This window comes from Solanum stenotomum, chromosome 3 (genome assembly GCF_019186545.1).
Source record: "Solanum stenotomum isolate F172 chromosome 3, ASM1918654v1, whole genome shotgun sequence".
NCBI classification, from domain to species: Eukaryota; Viridiplantae; Streptophyta; class Magnoliopsida; order Solanales; family Solanaceae; genus Solanum; species Solanum stenotomum.
The window spans coordinates 271,621-288,018 of NC_064284.1; the positions used below are offsets into that span (position 1 = coordinate 271,621).

The 16,398-nt window shown below is 33.6% G+C and overlaps 1 protein-coding gene and 1 pseudogene across 1 annotated transcript; one reads left to right on the plus strand and one right to left on the minus strand.

The window, feature by feature from the left end:
* Positions 1-1,190: 1,190 nt before the first annotated feature.
* Positions 1,191-10,230, minus strand: LOC125857658 (uncharacterized; annotated as a pseudogene).
* A 1,275-nt stretch (positions 10,231-11,505) lies between these two features.
* LOC125857420 (mannosyl-oligosaccharide 1,2-alpha-mannosidase MNS1-like) lies at positions 11,506-14,445 on the plus strand. Its single transcript, XM_049537005.1, has 3 exons — positions 11,506-11,796; positions 12,887-12,934; positions 14,194-14,445. The coding sequence occupies exons 1-3, from the start codon at positions 11,644-11,646 to the stop codon at positions 14,428-14,430; spliced, it is 438 nt and encodes a 145-aa protein (XP_049392962.1). The 5' UTR covers positions 11,506-11,643; the 3' UTR covers positions 14,431-14,445.
* The last annotated feature ends 1,953 nt before the right edge of the window (positions 14,446-16,398 follow it).

Here is a 16,398-nt window from a genome sequence, read left to right on the forward strand (position 1 = left end):
GCCTTGAGTGGAAAATATGTATGTGTGGAAGATTTCAACATGATGAGATACCTTGCGAACACGCAATTGCAGATTTGAAACACAAGAATGTTACGGATATGCATCCATATTGCTCTGATTACTACAAGCCGGATGCATTAGAAAAAATCTACGAGGTTGCAATGGTTCCAATGCTAGATAAGGAGGATTAGACCGTTCCAGACTATGTTTTAGATGAAATTGTCTTGCCACCTAGGTACAGAAGATTGGCTGGACGACCAAGGAATTGAAGAAAGAAAAAACCGGATGAGATGATAATAGTGAACAAGCATTCTTGTGGGCGATGTGGACAAGAAGGTCACAACAAAAGGACTTGTACTTTCTTCCCAAAAGAGAATTGAAATAATGTTTTAAAATAGGATACTCGTGTTCGTGTTTAATAAATTCCAATTATATATATTTTTCGCTTTAGTAGTTGGATTAAATAAAATGTATTGTTTAAACAATTTATTTTGTTGTTCAACTAAATGCATTTGTTCATAACAATGTGTCAATCTTATATTAAATATAAAATTATTCTTATACTGAATGTATAAACTGTGAAAAAAAATTATTGTGTAAATGAATGAAATATTGATTCAATACCATGATAATGATTTAAACAAAATTAAGTGTCCCAAAATTTACTTTTGCAAACGTGTCGTATATGTATCATATACATCACATTATGTTGTATCATATACACTGAAGACTATTAATGAAGCACACATTAAAACTCTTAAAACTGTATTTGATGCAGTTATAATTTTGATATATTTTACCTTAGCAGCGTTGCAGTTCAATTTAATAGTTTGTTGTGTTATGTTTGTTGATTAACATGATGTATCATATATATTCGTATAATTCAAGTGGCTTATACATAAATGTACTTGATATATGTGAATAAAATTCACGCATAATATACATTACGGCTTATGTATCATATACATCATTTCGTAAGTAAACTATCAGATTACTTAAAGTCAAATAGTGATGATTGTGGGGCTTAACGTTATAAAGCAACAAATGTATCTAAAACAATATAGTAAAAACATAGAATTTTAATAAATAACAAAATATTGTACTAAGTTTTTAGAAACACATTAAAAAAAGTGAATTTGTCTTCAAAACAAAACAACATGAAAAACTGTTCATGCAATCCCTATTAAGTACTAATCTATGTTAACGAAATCTTGTTCAGTTGGTGTTGTGAATTGACCCTTAGGCTTTGGTGGATCGTCATTCTCACTTATGTATCCACCCTTGAACTTGTCGCAGCCGTATATCCACAACAATGCTGCATATCTATTGCGAAGATAATTTGCTAGATGGCCATCAATATCAGGTGGTATAACAAGTTGGCCACTCAAAAACTCTGCAAATGTAGCTACATATAACCCGCAGTCCCTACAACAAAATGCAGAATAAAAATTTGTAAAAAGAATGTACACATATGATTGTAGTCAAGAATTTAAATACTTACATGCTATCATCTTCTTGTTGCATGATGCCTTGAACGTATTTAATATTGAAAGGAATATGTGACTCCAAAAGTGTATCAATTTGTTTGTCCTTATATGCATCAAGTTCTGGTCAGATTGTCCGCTCAGTTTTTTCAAAGAAACCACTGTCAAGGAGGTAAGAAGGTATCATCCTTGACAACTTTTTTATCTCCTCATAATGTACTTGTTTCCTTGTGCCTATAGAAGAGTCATACACGCGTATAAACCTCCGATTCAATTCAACAACAGCTAACACCCAATGGAACTGTCCATCACAATTAACCGGAATGTAAACATCGTTCATATGATGCCATGGTAATGAAGCTGGTATTGAAAATCCTTTCATGACGTTGGTTATTGACCTCTCATGTACAGATACAGCTACCGCATGATCAATGTGTTCCTGGGTACTAATATCATCATCAACCACATTGTTATAATACCTTTCATGGGTATTGTTGATATGTGAACTGAACAAACAATTGACTGTTGTGTATCTGTATTGATTCATGCTGCGAAGTTTTAATTTTTTACGAAGGTAGTAAAAAACAACATCGATGTGCTACACAAAACATTATAAACATAATTATACATTTAAAAAGAAAAATAATGAAAATAAAATGTTAGATATTGAATTAATATTTATATAACACCTATTAAATGAATGTATCATATACATCAATATAACTATATATGATACATTTTCATTTAATGTAGCAGCAACATGAAATTTACATATACATGTCATATTTACCTGATCAGTCCAACAGTTTTTGGGCTGTGACATGGCATAGAACCAATTTTTATTGGACGGATATACAACAACATAATCCATCATTTCAAAACCTAATGAAGAGGCTTTTGCTCTGTACTTATCCTCTGTTGGTTTCCTGTTTTATAAAGTGTAAAGAAAAGATGTTATTTAAAAGTGCAACAAGATTTGTAATTTCAAAATTGAACAAATGTAGTAAAAAGTATAAAGCTTACTTTTTGACATGTGTTTTGAGAAGACCTGTAGTAACCCACTTAATAAATTCATCAATCAGATATGACGGAGCTTGGTTTGTGATCTCACAACCTTCAAATGAAAAATTTGAACGAATTACATCCTCCATGACCTCTTTTCCTTTTTCACTTGACCCAAATGAAGTCAAATAAGGAGATTTGCAGATTTTTGAAGGCATCCTAATACGTGCAAGAAGAGTATTGTATTGCTTCGAACAACAATCTCTGTGATTGAAATATAAGTGGGTAATTGACTGTCCGAAAGCAAACTTTGGTTGCTGGTTAACTCTTGTGGATTTGCTGCACTAACTGGTTTAACTTGAATAGACAATCTTCCTAGATCAATAATAAGTGTATGCATGACTTCTCGAGTTTCAGATGATATTGTACCAGAGTAGAATCCTATATGATTCAAATTGATAATTAAATAAAATTTGATAAACCATATGATATATAAATGATACATAAAGCATAAATTACCGATGTATCAAATGTAGTAGTATCTGGCACAGATTGATTGGTGTTACGTTGAACTTTATATGAAACATCTTCGTTCATTATTCCTTGGAAGAACTGTTGAGGCATTTGTGTTGTTGGATCATCCTGAATAACAACATATTGTACAATTTAGTATACATTAAAAAACATATGTAACATATACAAAAGACTGTTAATGTATTAAGACATATTACATATAGTAGACAAACAATTTTATTTAGGTACACTGATATGTATCTTGCAATGGAATGTATCATATAAACATATAATTAAAAATATAAAGTATCATACACACAAAAATTTTGATGTATACAAATCACACAAATAAACTGCAATGAATCATAATCACACAGGTATGTATCTTGTAATGGAATATATCATATACACACAAAATTAAAAATGTAAAGTATCATACACACAAAAATTGGATGTATCATAATCACACAAGTAAACTGCAATGTATTATAATGACACATTTTGATGTATCACTACAAAGTTGATGTATACTAATAATTAATTTACGATGACAATAGTGCCTTCTTATGCTCAGTTGCTTTTGCAGTATGATGGACATCTGCATCTGATGATTGAAGTTCTGAAACTTCCTTCATTTCTTGATGATTCTTCAATGTATCTTTAGTCTGTATTTTTTAAACAAGTTTTTTTCAAACAAAATATGTTACTGATAAATTGTATAATTAGATGTCCGCAATGAATAAAGTAAAATAAACATGATCTTCAACATCAAAATCAGATACACCAATGTCTTGGTCATTAATGGCAAAATCCAACTGTATCGGTGAGGTTGGTTGTTGATCAAACTTGATGGTACTTGATTGATGTTCATCATTGCTTTCTTTACCGGAAACTTCAACAATGCACGACGTAGACTTGCCGCCCAAATTCTTCATGAATTAAATTTTTAACAAAATGAGCTATGAAAGTTAAAACACACAAACAAAACAGATATACAACACGTACCTTTGGTTGTTTGTCGTCCTTCCTATTCCTTGAATTCATCATCTCAGAGTGGTTTGTCTTTATCAAATTCACAAGATACTCAAATTTACTGTCAACCTATTAAAAAAAAATTAACATTCAACTTTATATTTATAAATAAGCAAAAAAATATAAATTAATATCATTACTTACGTATTCTTTCATATGTTGTTTCAGTTCTTCAATATCGGGATATACAGACTTATCTTTTTGGACTTGTGAAGAGACATGGGCAAAAGATACATTAGCAAGTGGGTAGGTACTTCATCCGGCATTGAGAATGATTGGTTTAATGGCGGCCTTAATTGCTCTGACAATTCAGGTTTCGACACATTTGTTTTAGGTGTATCAATTTTCTTTATCCTTTTGTTGGTGGTGGTGGAGATGATGTACCAGACACACGTGATGATTTTTTCAATAAATGATCAGGAGGGCTTGTTGAGAAATCCTCAAAACCTGAAATGGAATCCCTTGTTTGCACTTTGTTTGGCAGCACTGCTGTTGCGGATGGTTCAGGAGTATGAGCATCTTGAATATGGGTAAATCAAGGGCCTCAACTTCATCTTGTGTTGGTACAATGTTTGAACATGCATTCTGCATTTTAAAATGGTTGAATGTTATACAATATTATGTATCATACAAAAATTGTTATTTACAAAAAAAATTAGAAAGCTTATTGAAAAACAGTTAATTGCAAATTTAAAAGTAATGTTACCTCGGAGAAAATGTTGGACATATACTTTTCATATTTTGGCTTTACAGCCACGGCAGTCCAATTACAAATCTTGGGAATACCATTCGCTACTTTAACAACAATATCTGAATTTAGACTAGATGCATATTCGTAAGTCCATACATTGAGTGCATAAGGCATACCAAATAAGTGATATATATGTTTGCTTTGGTTGAAGTCTTGCCTGAGTGATGTAATTAGCTTATCGAATAAAGTATAAGATTGCCATCTGAACGGTGTCCTATGTAGTATCCCAATTACCCAACAAAACGTTGTATCAAACGACTTTTGGTTATACCTGCAGTTGAATCAGGAAAATACCTTTGTAGTAACCGGATCAGAGTGGATTTCGGATATGAAAAATTTGCCATATTTCCTTTGCATTTAAGGTCAGTTACAATGGTAATTTCTTTGATACCAAATGCAATACAGTCCCGTTAGCATGTCAAACATGCAATACATCTTTGTTATCTTGTTGCACCTCCAACAACAACAAGCACTTAGTAATCTGGCCCTGGAAATTACATTTCGAAATGTTCAAATATGGTCCAAAGATTGTATTCTTGAACATTTCAATGCCTTCTTCATTTGTGGACTTTTTTATTTCATTCACAAAATCAAAATTGAACGTTGCTCCAAATCTCAGTGGATGTGCTGGTATTTTTTTTATAACATAATTCATGCCCTGTTTATACAAAAAAACAAAATATATAAGTGTACTTGTCTAATCTCAAACAAATGATGTAATTAAGAGAGAATGTACATTAAAGATAATCTTTAAATTCAGTAAATACATTATAGTTTTATAATGATATCATATCTAACACGTCGTCAAATGCATAAAATACATGAGTAATTAACATCAGCCCAACCAATAAAATACGTGAATTATTTTCAAGAACAAACTGTAAAGGACACTAACAATATACTATTTTTCAAGGAATTATATGAATGTATCAGATAAATCATATACATGAACAAACAAAATCATAAACTCATACACCTTGAAATGCATAAGATACATGAGTAATTAACATCAGCCCAACCAACCAAATACTTGAATTATTTTAAGGAACAAACTGTAAAGAACACTAACAATATATTGTACATGAATTTCAATACATATATGTATCATGCATTCATTTTTTAAGGAATTATATGAATGTATCAGATACTTCATATACATCAACAAACAAAATCATGAACTAATACACCTTCAAAACTGTACAACACATGATGTTTTTATTGAATTTGAAATTAACATGATTGAAGATACATGAATGATAAAATTAGTGAATCTGTCTTCATTGTTAAATGACTCTTAATTCGATTTCACAAGCCACATACATCAATGTAAAACTAGGGTTTTAATGTATCAGCAAAACACTAAATTAACCGATTACAAATTGATATTGTTCTAACATACTATGAAAACATTGAATTGATAAGTAATGTATCTTCATTGTAATTGAATTTTAACAATTTCAGTCCAAACACAACCAACACCATAACAAAACTATAAAAATATAAAAGTTTGTTTAAACACATACCTTAGGAAGTGGGGGTCTGGAAACAACATATGTCACTTTTCTTCCCTTTTAGGGGGGGGGGGGGTTTCTCCAACCTTTTTTTTGGTTTGACAACAATCTTGTCCTTCATTGCTAATGGGTCATGCAATCACTTGGATCTGTTCTTAGCCAATTTTTCATCATCAGAAGCACCAACACTATCAGATGGACCTTGTTCCATAAAAGCACGAAGAAGACAACAATGGAGAAACTTAGAAATCGGTATAGTTGAGGATACTCTTACTGAAAATCAAATTGATTTGAAATTTGTTAAGAAGTGGAGAGTTTTTAGGGATGGAATGGAAGAGTTTAATTGTTAATGGGAAACGTGTGTGATGGGTGAAAAAAAGGAGTGAAATTTGTAATGGGAAACGTGGGTATTGGTTGTAAAAAAGGTGGGAAATCTTTATGTATTTTACAGATTTTATTAATTGGGGGAAATAAGGGATTTTTGAAAATTTTGAAATAAGTAGGGATAAATGGATATTAAGGTAAGTAAAAGAGTGTAGTTAAGTAATTTGTCCAATTAATTATATGTTTGTAGAGCCGTCAAAACGGGCTTAGCCCATGGGGCCTGCCCAACCCAACTCGTTATTGGGGTAGTGTTGGGATAGAATTTCTCAAGCCCATTTAAAACTAGGGCTTATAAGTCCGGCCTCCCTGTAGGTCAAGTCTCCTTTTCAGTCGCCCTCTCCCCGTTCATTACCCGTCTTTTGAAAGCCGTCATCCTGGATTTTCTTTCCGTATGCCGGGGAAAGTACCTCACCCCCACCTTTCTACATTTATTATTATATATAATTCCCTTGGGTCTCTATAAAACAAAATGAAAAGCTTGGGTGGAAGCACAAGCAAAAGGAGAGAGAAAAAGTCAAAAAGATCCATAATAACCCTTGACCCTGGAGGCTTGATCAGGGTCGGCCCATGGGCCAAAACTTTTTATTTAAGGGTAACTTACAAAAATCTCACTAGTATATAATCTAATTACTTAAATACACGCTATGTTGTAATAGTATGAATCTTATCAGATTTTGGTACGTCTAGATACATGTATCTCAGAATCTATGGACTCAAAATTAGGTTAATCTATTCTATCCAAGTAGATTCGAATGTATCTAGGATACATAAATAAATCTCGCGCCCTCGCCTCCCTCCAATTTTGCTTGTCACTCACTTCTCTCGCTCATGTATCTGATATGCGAGATACATGTTAATTACATTAGACTTTTTGCTAGTGTTATTAAAACAACACTATTGTTTCCCATATTTGATTTGAAAATTTTCTTAATGTTATAGAATAATAAGTTTAAAAAGAAAAAAAATGAAAAAAAGGGCTAGCCCGCCCCAGCCCTCAGCCCTTCTAGGGTTGGGTTGGGTTGAGCATTTTCAGGCCCTTCCGAATGAAGGCCCCCCTCCCTAGCCCTTCAAATTCCTTGACCCCGCGAGTCTTGGGTAGGGTAGGGCTGGGTCGGCCCTTTTTGACAGCTCTATATGTTTGTATGAATACTTTACTGGAAAAATCCAAAAACTCGAAAAGGTTTGAGGTTTATAGTTTCGTTTGATTTAAAAATTCGATACAGATGGTTTGATTTGGTATTTGAAAACTAAAAAAAAACTATTTTTATAAGTTTGATTTGATTTATAAATTTAAATATTTGACACAAATACTTTGATTTGATATTTTTTTAAAAATGAACGAACCAGGTCATGTACACCCCTAGCCAAAGGTATAATGATGGAGTGTAATAGACAAACTAATCAGGCCTAATACGTGGCTAGCTCCTTAAATTTGTCACCATATTTTATTAAAGTATTTAAATTAACTCATGAACCCACAATTTCTAATAAAATATTTCAGTAATACACTTCCGATTCAATTTTTAAGTTTGTATTTTCATTCGTATATTGGGTAATTAAGCTTAAGATTTTGTTTATGAAAGTACAATACTTTGAGCACAAGTTATCAATCGTGACAATAGTTTGACTAATTATCAAATGTCAAAGACGACGCTGGGATTTCTTGAAGGGTTCTGATTTTTTTTAAAATGATAATAATTGAGTTCTAAATTTAATAATTATACATATTTATTGAGTTTATTAATAAATAGAATTCTTTGAGTTTGACTTGACTTTATGGGTGTGTTTGGTATGAAGGAAAATGTTTTCCTAGAAAATATTTTCTTGGAAAACAAGATTTCTAACTTACTTTCTCATATTTGGTTAGTGAGTAGAAAATATTTTCTGGAAAATATTTTTTAATGTTTGGTTGGTGAATGAAAAATATTTTCCAGAAACTATCTTTTATTTTTGGTTTGAGACTAGAAAATACTCTTTAGAAAAATTATTTCAAATTCAAAAATTAACCCCAATAATTGATCTAGGACACCTTGACACTCGAACTAGGACAAGACCCCGATTATCGTTTCAAAATCCGACCCTGAGATCTGACGCAAGACCTGACCCAAAAAAAAAATTCAAAAACAATTTTTTAATAAAAAATAAATTGACGGGGGCGGCGGTAGGGGAGAAGGGTGGAGGTGGCATAAAAATGAAAATTCTTAAATTTGAAATATTTTCAAAAACATTTTTTAAAAATAAAATAAAAATTGATGGGAATAGCTTGGGTGGGGATGCACCAGGGAGGGGGTGTAAAAGATGAAAAGTTTGATTTTCAAAAACATTTTTTAATGGGGGTTCCGGGGGGGGGGGGGGTATCCTAAAAAATGATATTTTTTTTAAATTTGAAATATTTTCCAATTTTTTTTTGACGTGAGTGGCGTGAGTAGGGATGGGGTCGGGATGAGGGATTGCGTAAAAAATTATTTCTTTTTATTAAAATTTGAAATACTTTTTTAACATATATTTTTTAAAAATAATTGACGGGGTTGGCCTTGGTGTGCGTGGGAGGAGGGGGGAGGGAGGCTTGGCGTAAAAAATGAAAATTTTAAATTTGAAATATTTTTCAAAAATATTTTTTTTAAAAAAGTTGACTGGGGAGAGTGTCAGGGTATGTGGTGGAGTAAAAACATGAATATTTAAAAATTTAAAATATTTTTCCAAAACAATTTTTTTATTGTGGGGGAAGGGGGTAGGGGTTTGGTGAAGTAATTTTTTTAAAAAAATTTGAAATAATTTTCAAAAATATTTTTTAAATTTTTATTTCTTTTTTTTTTGTTTGGGATGGGGGGGGGGGGAGGCGGGGGTTGGTTTGGGATAGGGGTAAAAATATATTTCAAATTAAAAAATTAAAATAAAAAATAAAAAAAATTAATTTTTGTTGTTGGATGGGTAGGATGGGGTACGGGGTAGGGTAAGAAAAAAATATTGAAGGATGAAGTAGAGTTTTGAAAAATGTTTTTCTTAAGTTTTGAAGGGAAGTCATTTTCCTTAAATCTGAGGAAAATGAGTTGATTTGGAAAATGTTTTCCAAAACATATAAGCCAACCAAACATGAAAAAATTGAAAAACATTTTCCCTCATACCAAACACACCCTATATGTGGGCCTACTAGCTCCACCCATGCCGAACTAGTCAATAGTTTATTTTTAAAACTAGTGGTATACTATGTATCGGTTTGTATTTGTTCGCTTTGTATAAATTCTCTGTATCATAATGAAGTAATACCGAGTGAATAAATATAACTCCAAGCAAACAAATACNAGGTTACCTAATAAACCTGAAATTGTTGCAGTGGTATTAGCTTCTTGAAGCTCAGCCTGCACGATTTAAGGTCAGTTAGCTCAATCTCTTTGACATAGCTGTGACAATTTGTTAAGCTCTTGGAGTATGTGTTACCTTGCGGACAAGCTGGACGACTGTTAAGAGTTGAAGAAGTCTTCATCAGACCGGATCCATGGCGTTTGTGAGATTTTTGAACGCCCTGGTGGATGCCGCCTAAGCTCTTGATCATTTCGTCTCAATGTCTGCTACTGGAATGCGGCCGGAGTTGCTGATTGTAATGGTGTCTGGAGCTGCGTCGAGCAGCTACCAAGGAAAAAGACACAGAGGGTCTCTCCTTCTCTGAATCTTTCTCTGTATTTTGCTTTTATTTCCATTTTTATTTTTATTTTTTTGTTCCCTGTCCTTTCAGTTATTAAAGGACTTGCTTATTTTTACTTTTATTGAATAAAAGGGTCTGACCCACTTTTGATCAAAAAAAAAAAACATACATGACATGTTGTTTAAGTAATTTTTTTTGACTATATAAAGTATATAATCTCTTTTAATTAGAAAAAAGAACTTGGCCAAACATGCCATTACCTTATTAGGGGTCGTTTGGTACAAAAATTAATAATGCAGGGATTAGTAATGCATTGTTTATTTTTATCAAGTGTTTGGTTCATTTTTTCCAACCTCATTTTGTGTTTGGATTAAAACTCAATAAAAAATTTCTTTCCAATTATATCCTTGATTTATTATGTAATTGGGTCAATGTAGATAATTGTCGGACGATATTTTTTTTATAACATTCTAACTAGCTATGACAAGAACTATTTTGTTGTGATATTTGCTATTTTTTCACTTGAATTATTTGATGATAAATAATTGTCATCTTAATAAATTAATCACTCACAAAATCATTTTTCAATTTAAAAAAGATAAACCATCTACTTTTAAAATCGAAAAAACGTTCAACAATGGCAAAATTGAATAAACCATCTACATTTACACATAAAAATTGTGAGTGATAGTTATAATGTGTATGCAATTTTTTAAATTGTTCAAACTACAAATAATTAGAAATATATATATATATATAAAATCACAAACGTCATACACAAATAAACAACTCACATTTCAAATTTGTATTAGATTTATTTAGTAACAAACAACTCTCTCTAAATAATTTGTAAGCTAATTTATTTAAATAAATTTACTGGTGCAAATATAAATCATAAAATCAAAAAAATAAACAAAATAAATTAAAATAATTTGAGAGATATTTTTGTCTTTACATACACTTATCCCATGGTATTATATCATATGTATTACTAAAACTTCAAAATAAAAGGTATTAATAATACATCCTATAATACCATATAAGAGTAATTACTAATCCATGGATTAGTTATACATATACACAAATTCCTACTAAACATGGTACTAAATAATACTTTACATAATATAGCGGGCTACAAAGGACCTTTAACGTATTGTTGTAGTGATTAGGTGAGTTTTTGGTGTTCTATTTATTCCCGTAGAAGTCCAGTGACTTGGTCTTGTTGTTCGTTCGTTCGTTCGTTCGTTCGTTCGTTCGTCTTCTCCCCCAAAACCCAATCGATTCGGTCTGCATCGATCGATCTGCACTTTGATCTACTGTGGAATGGCGAGGAGTAGATCGTCTTCCACTGTATGGCGTTACATAAATCCGGCTTACTATTTGAAACGACCTAAGCGCCTTGCCTTGCTCTTCATTGTTTTCGTTTTTGCAACCTTCTTCTTTTGGGATCGACAAACTTTACTCCGTGATCACGAGGTTCCTCTTATTTTATTTTCGAATTTTCTCATTATCTTTAATTTTGGTTCAAGAATCTCTAAATAACCCATCTTTAGTTATGATACAATTATGTACTTGCAGATTTTTTTTATCTTCCTATGATCCAATTGATGGCATCCAAGTACAAAGTGTTAAGAATTATATTATGCCAACTAAAAAGGTTGAAAATATCATAGCAATGAATGGGAGTCGATGCCCTCATCAAAACATCTATTATGTTCCCCTTTTTGACGTCTTCTTTTGTCTGTTTTTACGTATTTATTTTCCCTTCCCCCCTCACTGTTGATACTGTTTGGGATTTTTGAGATTGAGATTGGTTGTTGTTGTTAATACGGAAAAGACGCAGCAGGTATGACAAGTCTTTAGCAAGTCCCTTTATCCAATCAAGTATCCATCCTTCACGCTTGGGTTTAAGTTCATCTTAGGAAAGTTCTCATGTGTCTTTTAGTTAAAGAGGTCTTTCAGATTCTGTTGATGGTTTGATTGAGGTGGTGGTTAAAATGGAATTCATCACTAGGTTTCTCATTTCTGCCTCATTTTCATGTACTCTGGATGTTAAGTTGCCAGATTTTAGAGGCACACAACGTACGGTGTGAACTTTTTGTCTCTTCTGATCTGATTAGTTTTCACATTCCTTGGAAAACAGAAATAGAGATCTTTGCTGATTATTGAAGATCAGTGTGGATAAATGTGATTTAGGGAATTTCAAGTTTCTAAATGAGCTGCTGGAGTTGAGTTCAGTGGGCCTATTTTTTTTTCCCTTTTCCATTCTTCTTTTGTAAACTATTTATTTGCTTGTTTTAACCTCTCTGAATGTTATCTTTTATTACTTTAAAAATCTGCTAAAAGGAACCAAAGAAGAAGTTAGCCTCTACCAGCATTCTGTTGTATTGGTCGACTTATTGCCTGGATATTTCAGAAGTTCTCTTGATTGCCATTTTCCCACTCTGTTGGGGGACCAAGTGAGCAGCTGTCAGGATATGAGTCACAATATGTCTACTCTTTTTCTTGAACATTCTGAAAAAAATTCTTTCGGTGAAGTGACCAGAACCTTTTTTTTCTTTTTCAGGAAGAGATCTCTAAGTTGAATGAAGAAGTGATACACCTGCGGAATCTGGTAAGTAGTTTTAACTTTTTTAGTTGAGTTTTCTGTAGCTGTGGGATTTTAAAGTTAAATAATCAGCCTACTATTTTGGTTCTTTTGTGGCTGCCTTCCTTCTTCTTGCCTTGTTGGGAATTGGTATCATAGAGCGTCTGCTAATACATGCCAGTACAAGCTGCAATTACACGAGCTACCTCCTGTGCTTCCTTCTTCAAATTGAATGTGGTTGAGAATCTGGTTAACTACTTATAATGGAATAGTCGATAAACTTTCATGATAGATTTAACATCTGTGTTAATGTAGGAAATTATTAATGCCTAGAGGGATTTATATGACCAGTTTGATTATGAAGCCTGAATTTGGTTTGCTTAGCGAAGAGTTTCCGTCTACCACCTTTTCACTGAACTTAATTCCTCAATTTGCTTAAGTTCGTTCAGGGCTGTACTTCCAGTGCCCAACACTTAATTTGGTTAGCTTAGTGAAGATAGTCTTTGTACTACCTCTGAATTGGCTTGGAATTTAAAATATTGTGACTAAAGCTTAGGACCATCCTACCAAGTTTAGATATTATAGGAAATGAATAAAAGCAGAAAAAATAGAGTTAGGATCCAGAAAACAGAAACGGAAATCAAGTAAATCAGTCTAAAGAAGGTGATACATTGACTGAGCTCTAAGCAGGATGAAAAGATTTGCAGATGAAGTTCTGACCAAGCAAGATATGATGGATGTGAGTTTGAGTCGAGCTATTACAACTCACCTATGGTGCACCACAAATCTGTGCCTTTTGTGCTATTCCCTTAGCATTAAAAGGGAAGTATGACATTAGGTGGAAAAACGGTCTAGACGAGGCATGGGGAGTGGCTTTCCCTTTGGCTTTGAGGAGGACTGGAGCAGTATGCAAGAAGACTTAAGACTACCAACACCAACGGCTTAAAATGATGTTCCAGAATAACACACACACATAACACACATATGTGTGTCTCTGTTCGATGCAACTTCACAAAAATATCTATGTGCTATGTACTTCTTTTCTTCTGCTCCTTGTTTTGTCTAAAAGTTTGATGGTTCGGCTTACATTTTCTGGAAAAAGAAATACAAAGACTGAAGATAACTAATTACATTTCAGTATCAAAAATATATAGCCAGTTATGCCAGTGTTATTTTCATGTATGCTTGCTTCTCAGTCTGTCTATCTTCTATTATTTGCAGTGAAGCCTTCAAGCTTTTGATTTTATACACTCAACTTGTTTGTATTTATTCTGGATACTTTTTAGCTGGAAGAATTGAAGAATGGTGCAGACATGTCAGTTGAAAAAAAGAAATATAGTGGTGAAGGTGGTCAGGCGATGAAGAATATGGACTCACCAGATAATATCCTCGATGCTCAGCGAAGAGAGAAAGTAAAAGATGCTATGCTTCATGCTTGGAGCTCTTATGAAAAATATGCATGGGGCCATGATGAACTACAGGTTTGGATGTTACTTCTAATACGTTATTTTTTAAGTTGTTAATATTGCCTTTGTTTTGTTGCATGTTGTGATTTCATAATCAGATCATTGGTGGAGGCATAAAATAAGGTAGCCGGTGCACTATGCTCTCGCTATGTGTGGGTCTGAGAAAGGAAATTCTTAAAAACTATAGCTGTTGATTGATGTTTTCCATTCCTTCTTCTTTTCTCTGTTATTTGAGCTTCCAAAGTGCTATACCTTTTGTTGACTAGATATTTGTGTGACTCCTAGTTTTTCAATTACAATATTCTGTAGGTTAGTTTACGAAAGCAACAACTACACCTCAAAAATATGAATTATCATGATATGCTTTGCTCTATTTGGGCTCCTTACACTTCAACCTTTGATAATTTGAGGCCTTCTAACAGTAGCGATTCTCTACCGTTCCTACTATCATACAGATTTAGTTTTTTGTATTTATTATGTTTGTACTCATTCCATCCCATTTTATGTGACTGCTGAGCACAGAATTTATGATATCAGGGAAGACTTTTTACACGCAATATGAGTATGTACAACTTACCGAAATGACCTTTACTTATTAACATTTTTTTTTTGGCAAGGTTAAAAACTGTTATTAATAGTGGGCAGAAAAATTCCTGCATACAACAGGTTACCAAAAGTAGAGAAACTTCATCAAAACATGATTCTCTACAAAACCACCCAATCCTCTATACAAGTAGGAAAGAATAGGGTACACCGAAAAGCAATCAGAGTAAAAAAGGCTATTCTTTAATTGTGCAAAATCATTTTTGATTCCCTCAAAAGCTCTCCTATTTCTCTCTCCATACGACCTATATGAGGTCTAGTGGAGCAATATTCCATGCCTTTTGTCTTCCAGCCCAACTGTGTAGCACATTTCTAACAATACTTGACATAACCCATTGCACACCAAAATAGTTCAAGACCACCCTCCACAAGTTCGATGCGACTTCACAATGCACGAAGACCAAGATAGTTCTCTCTCCTACTTACTAGGAGGATAGAACCACCCCTTCCGGTGGCCTCGACACCGGAAAAGATTTCTTTCTTCACCCTGGTTACCACCTTACGTGTTAACTAACACCCTTTTCTTTCTCTCTCTTCAATCTCTACCGTGTAAAGTGACATAATCTATTTTACGATGGGATTCAAATCTTTTGACATCTCGAGAAGTTCCTCTCAATGAGAAAGCTAGTACGACTGGACTGAACGTGGAAGAAAGAGGATGAGCATGGCAAGTTTTAGCCAGAGAACAATGGAATGGCTGTGTAGGACTCTCAAAGAAGCTTCAAAGGTCAAAGAAAATAGTGTATGCAGATAGAAACGACAGGAACTATCTACGCAGCTATTCTGTGCGAGAAACTTCAACAATGGGGGGAGATATATAAGTATAATAGGCAGAAACAGAGCAGTATTAATTGTCCCAGAAACAACATTCAATGTAGGCTGGTGGGATGTGGCTAATAAAATAGAGAGGTTCATTTAGGACAAAGCTACAAAGACAACTAATAGAATTTCCACATTGATTGATTGATTGATAAGGGGATCCCTTATGCTGAAACAGTCAGGAAAAGTAAATGGACTTCCAGAGGGATAGAAGCTGCGACCACAAAGCAAGAGGGAGATGTAATCCGCGTTGAGGCTAAATCCAAGTTATCGCTCAATGTACCTTTGAGCAGGAGCCTCTATGGTCAGGTTTTAACCAATGGGTCTGAAATCTCGACTCTCTCGGAGATTCGCAGATGGGCTAACTTGAACTGGAATCAAGCCCATGGTCTGAACATTTATGACATGGGTAAAAATTGTTTCCTCTTCGAGTTCGCCTCTATGACAGAGACAGAACATGCTCTAAGTGGTAGATGGTTTCGGAAGAAACAGACCCTGCAACTCCAATTGTGGACTCCAACGGTAGGTTCTGTCCAATATAAAGCAGCTATCAAACAAACATGGATCAGACTGGCAGGTTTGCCTCTACACTTGTGGTCAGAA

Excerpts from the sequence above, each read along its gene's own strand:
- LOC125857420 (XM_049537005.1), top strand. The coding sequence starts at position 11,644 with ATGGCGAGGAGTAGATCGTCTTCCACTGTATGGCGTTACATAAATCCG. Across the intron at positions 11,797-12,886 it reads CTTTACTCCGTGATCACGAG|GAAGAGATCTCTAAGTTGAA; the intron begins GTTCCTCTTATT and ends TTTCTTTTTCAG. Across the intron at positions 12,935-14,193 it reads TGATACACCTGCGGAATCTG|CTGGAAGAATTGAAGAATGG; the intron begins GTAAGTAGTTTT and ends GATACTTTTTAG.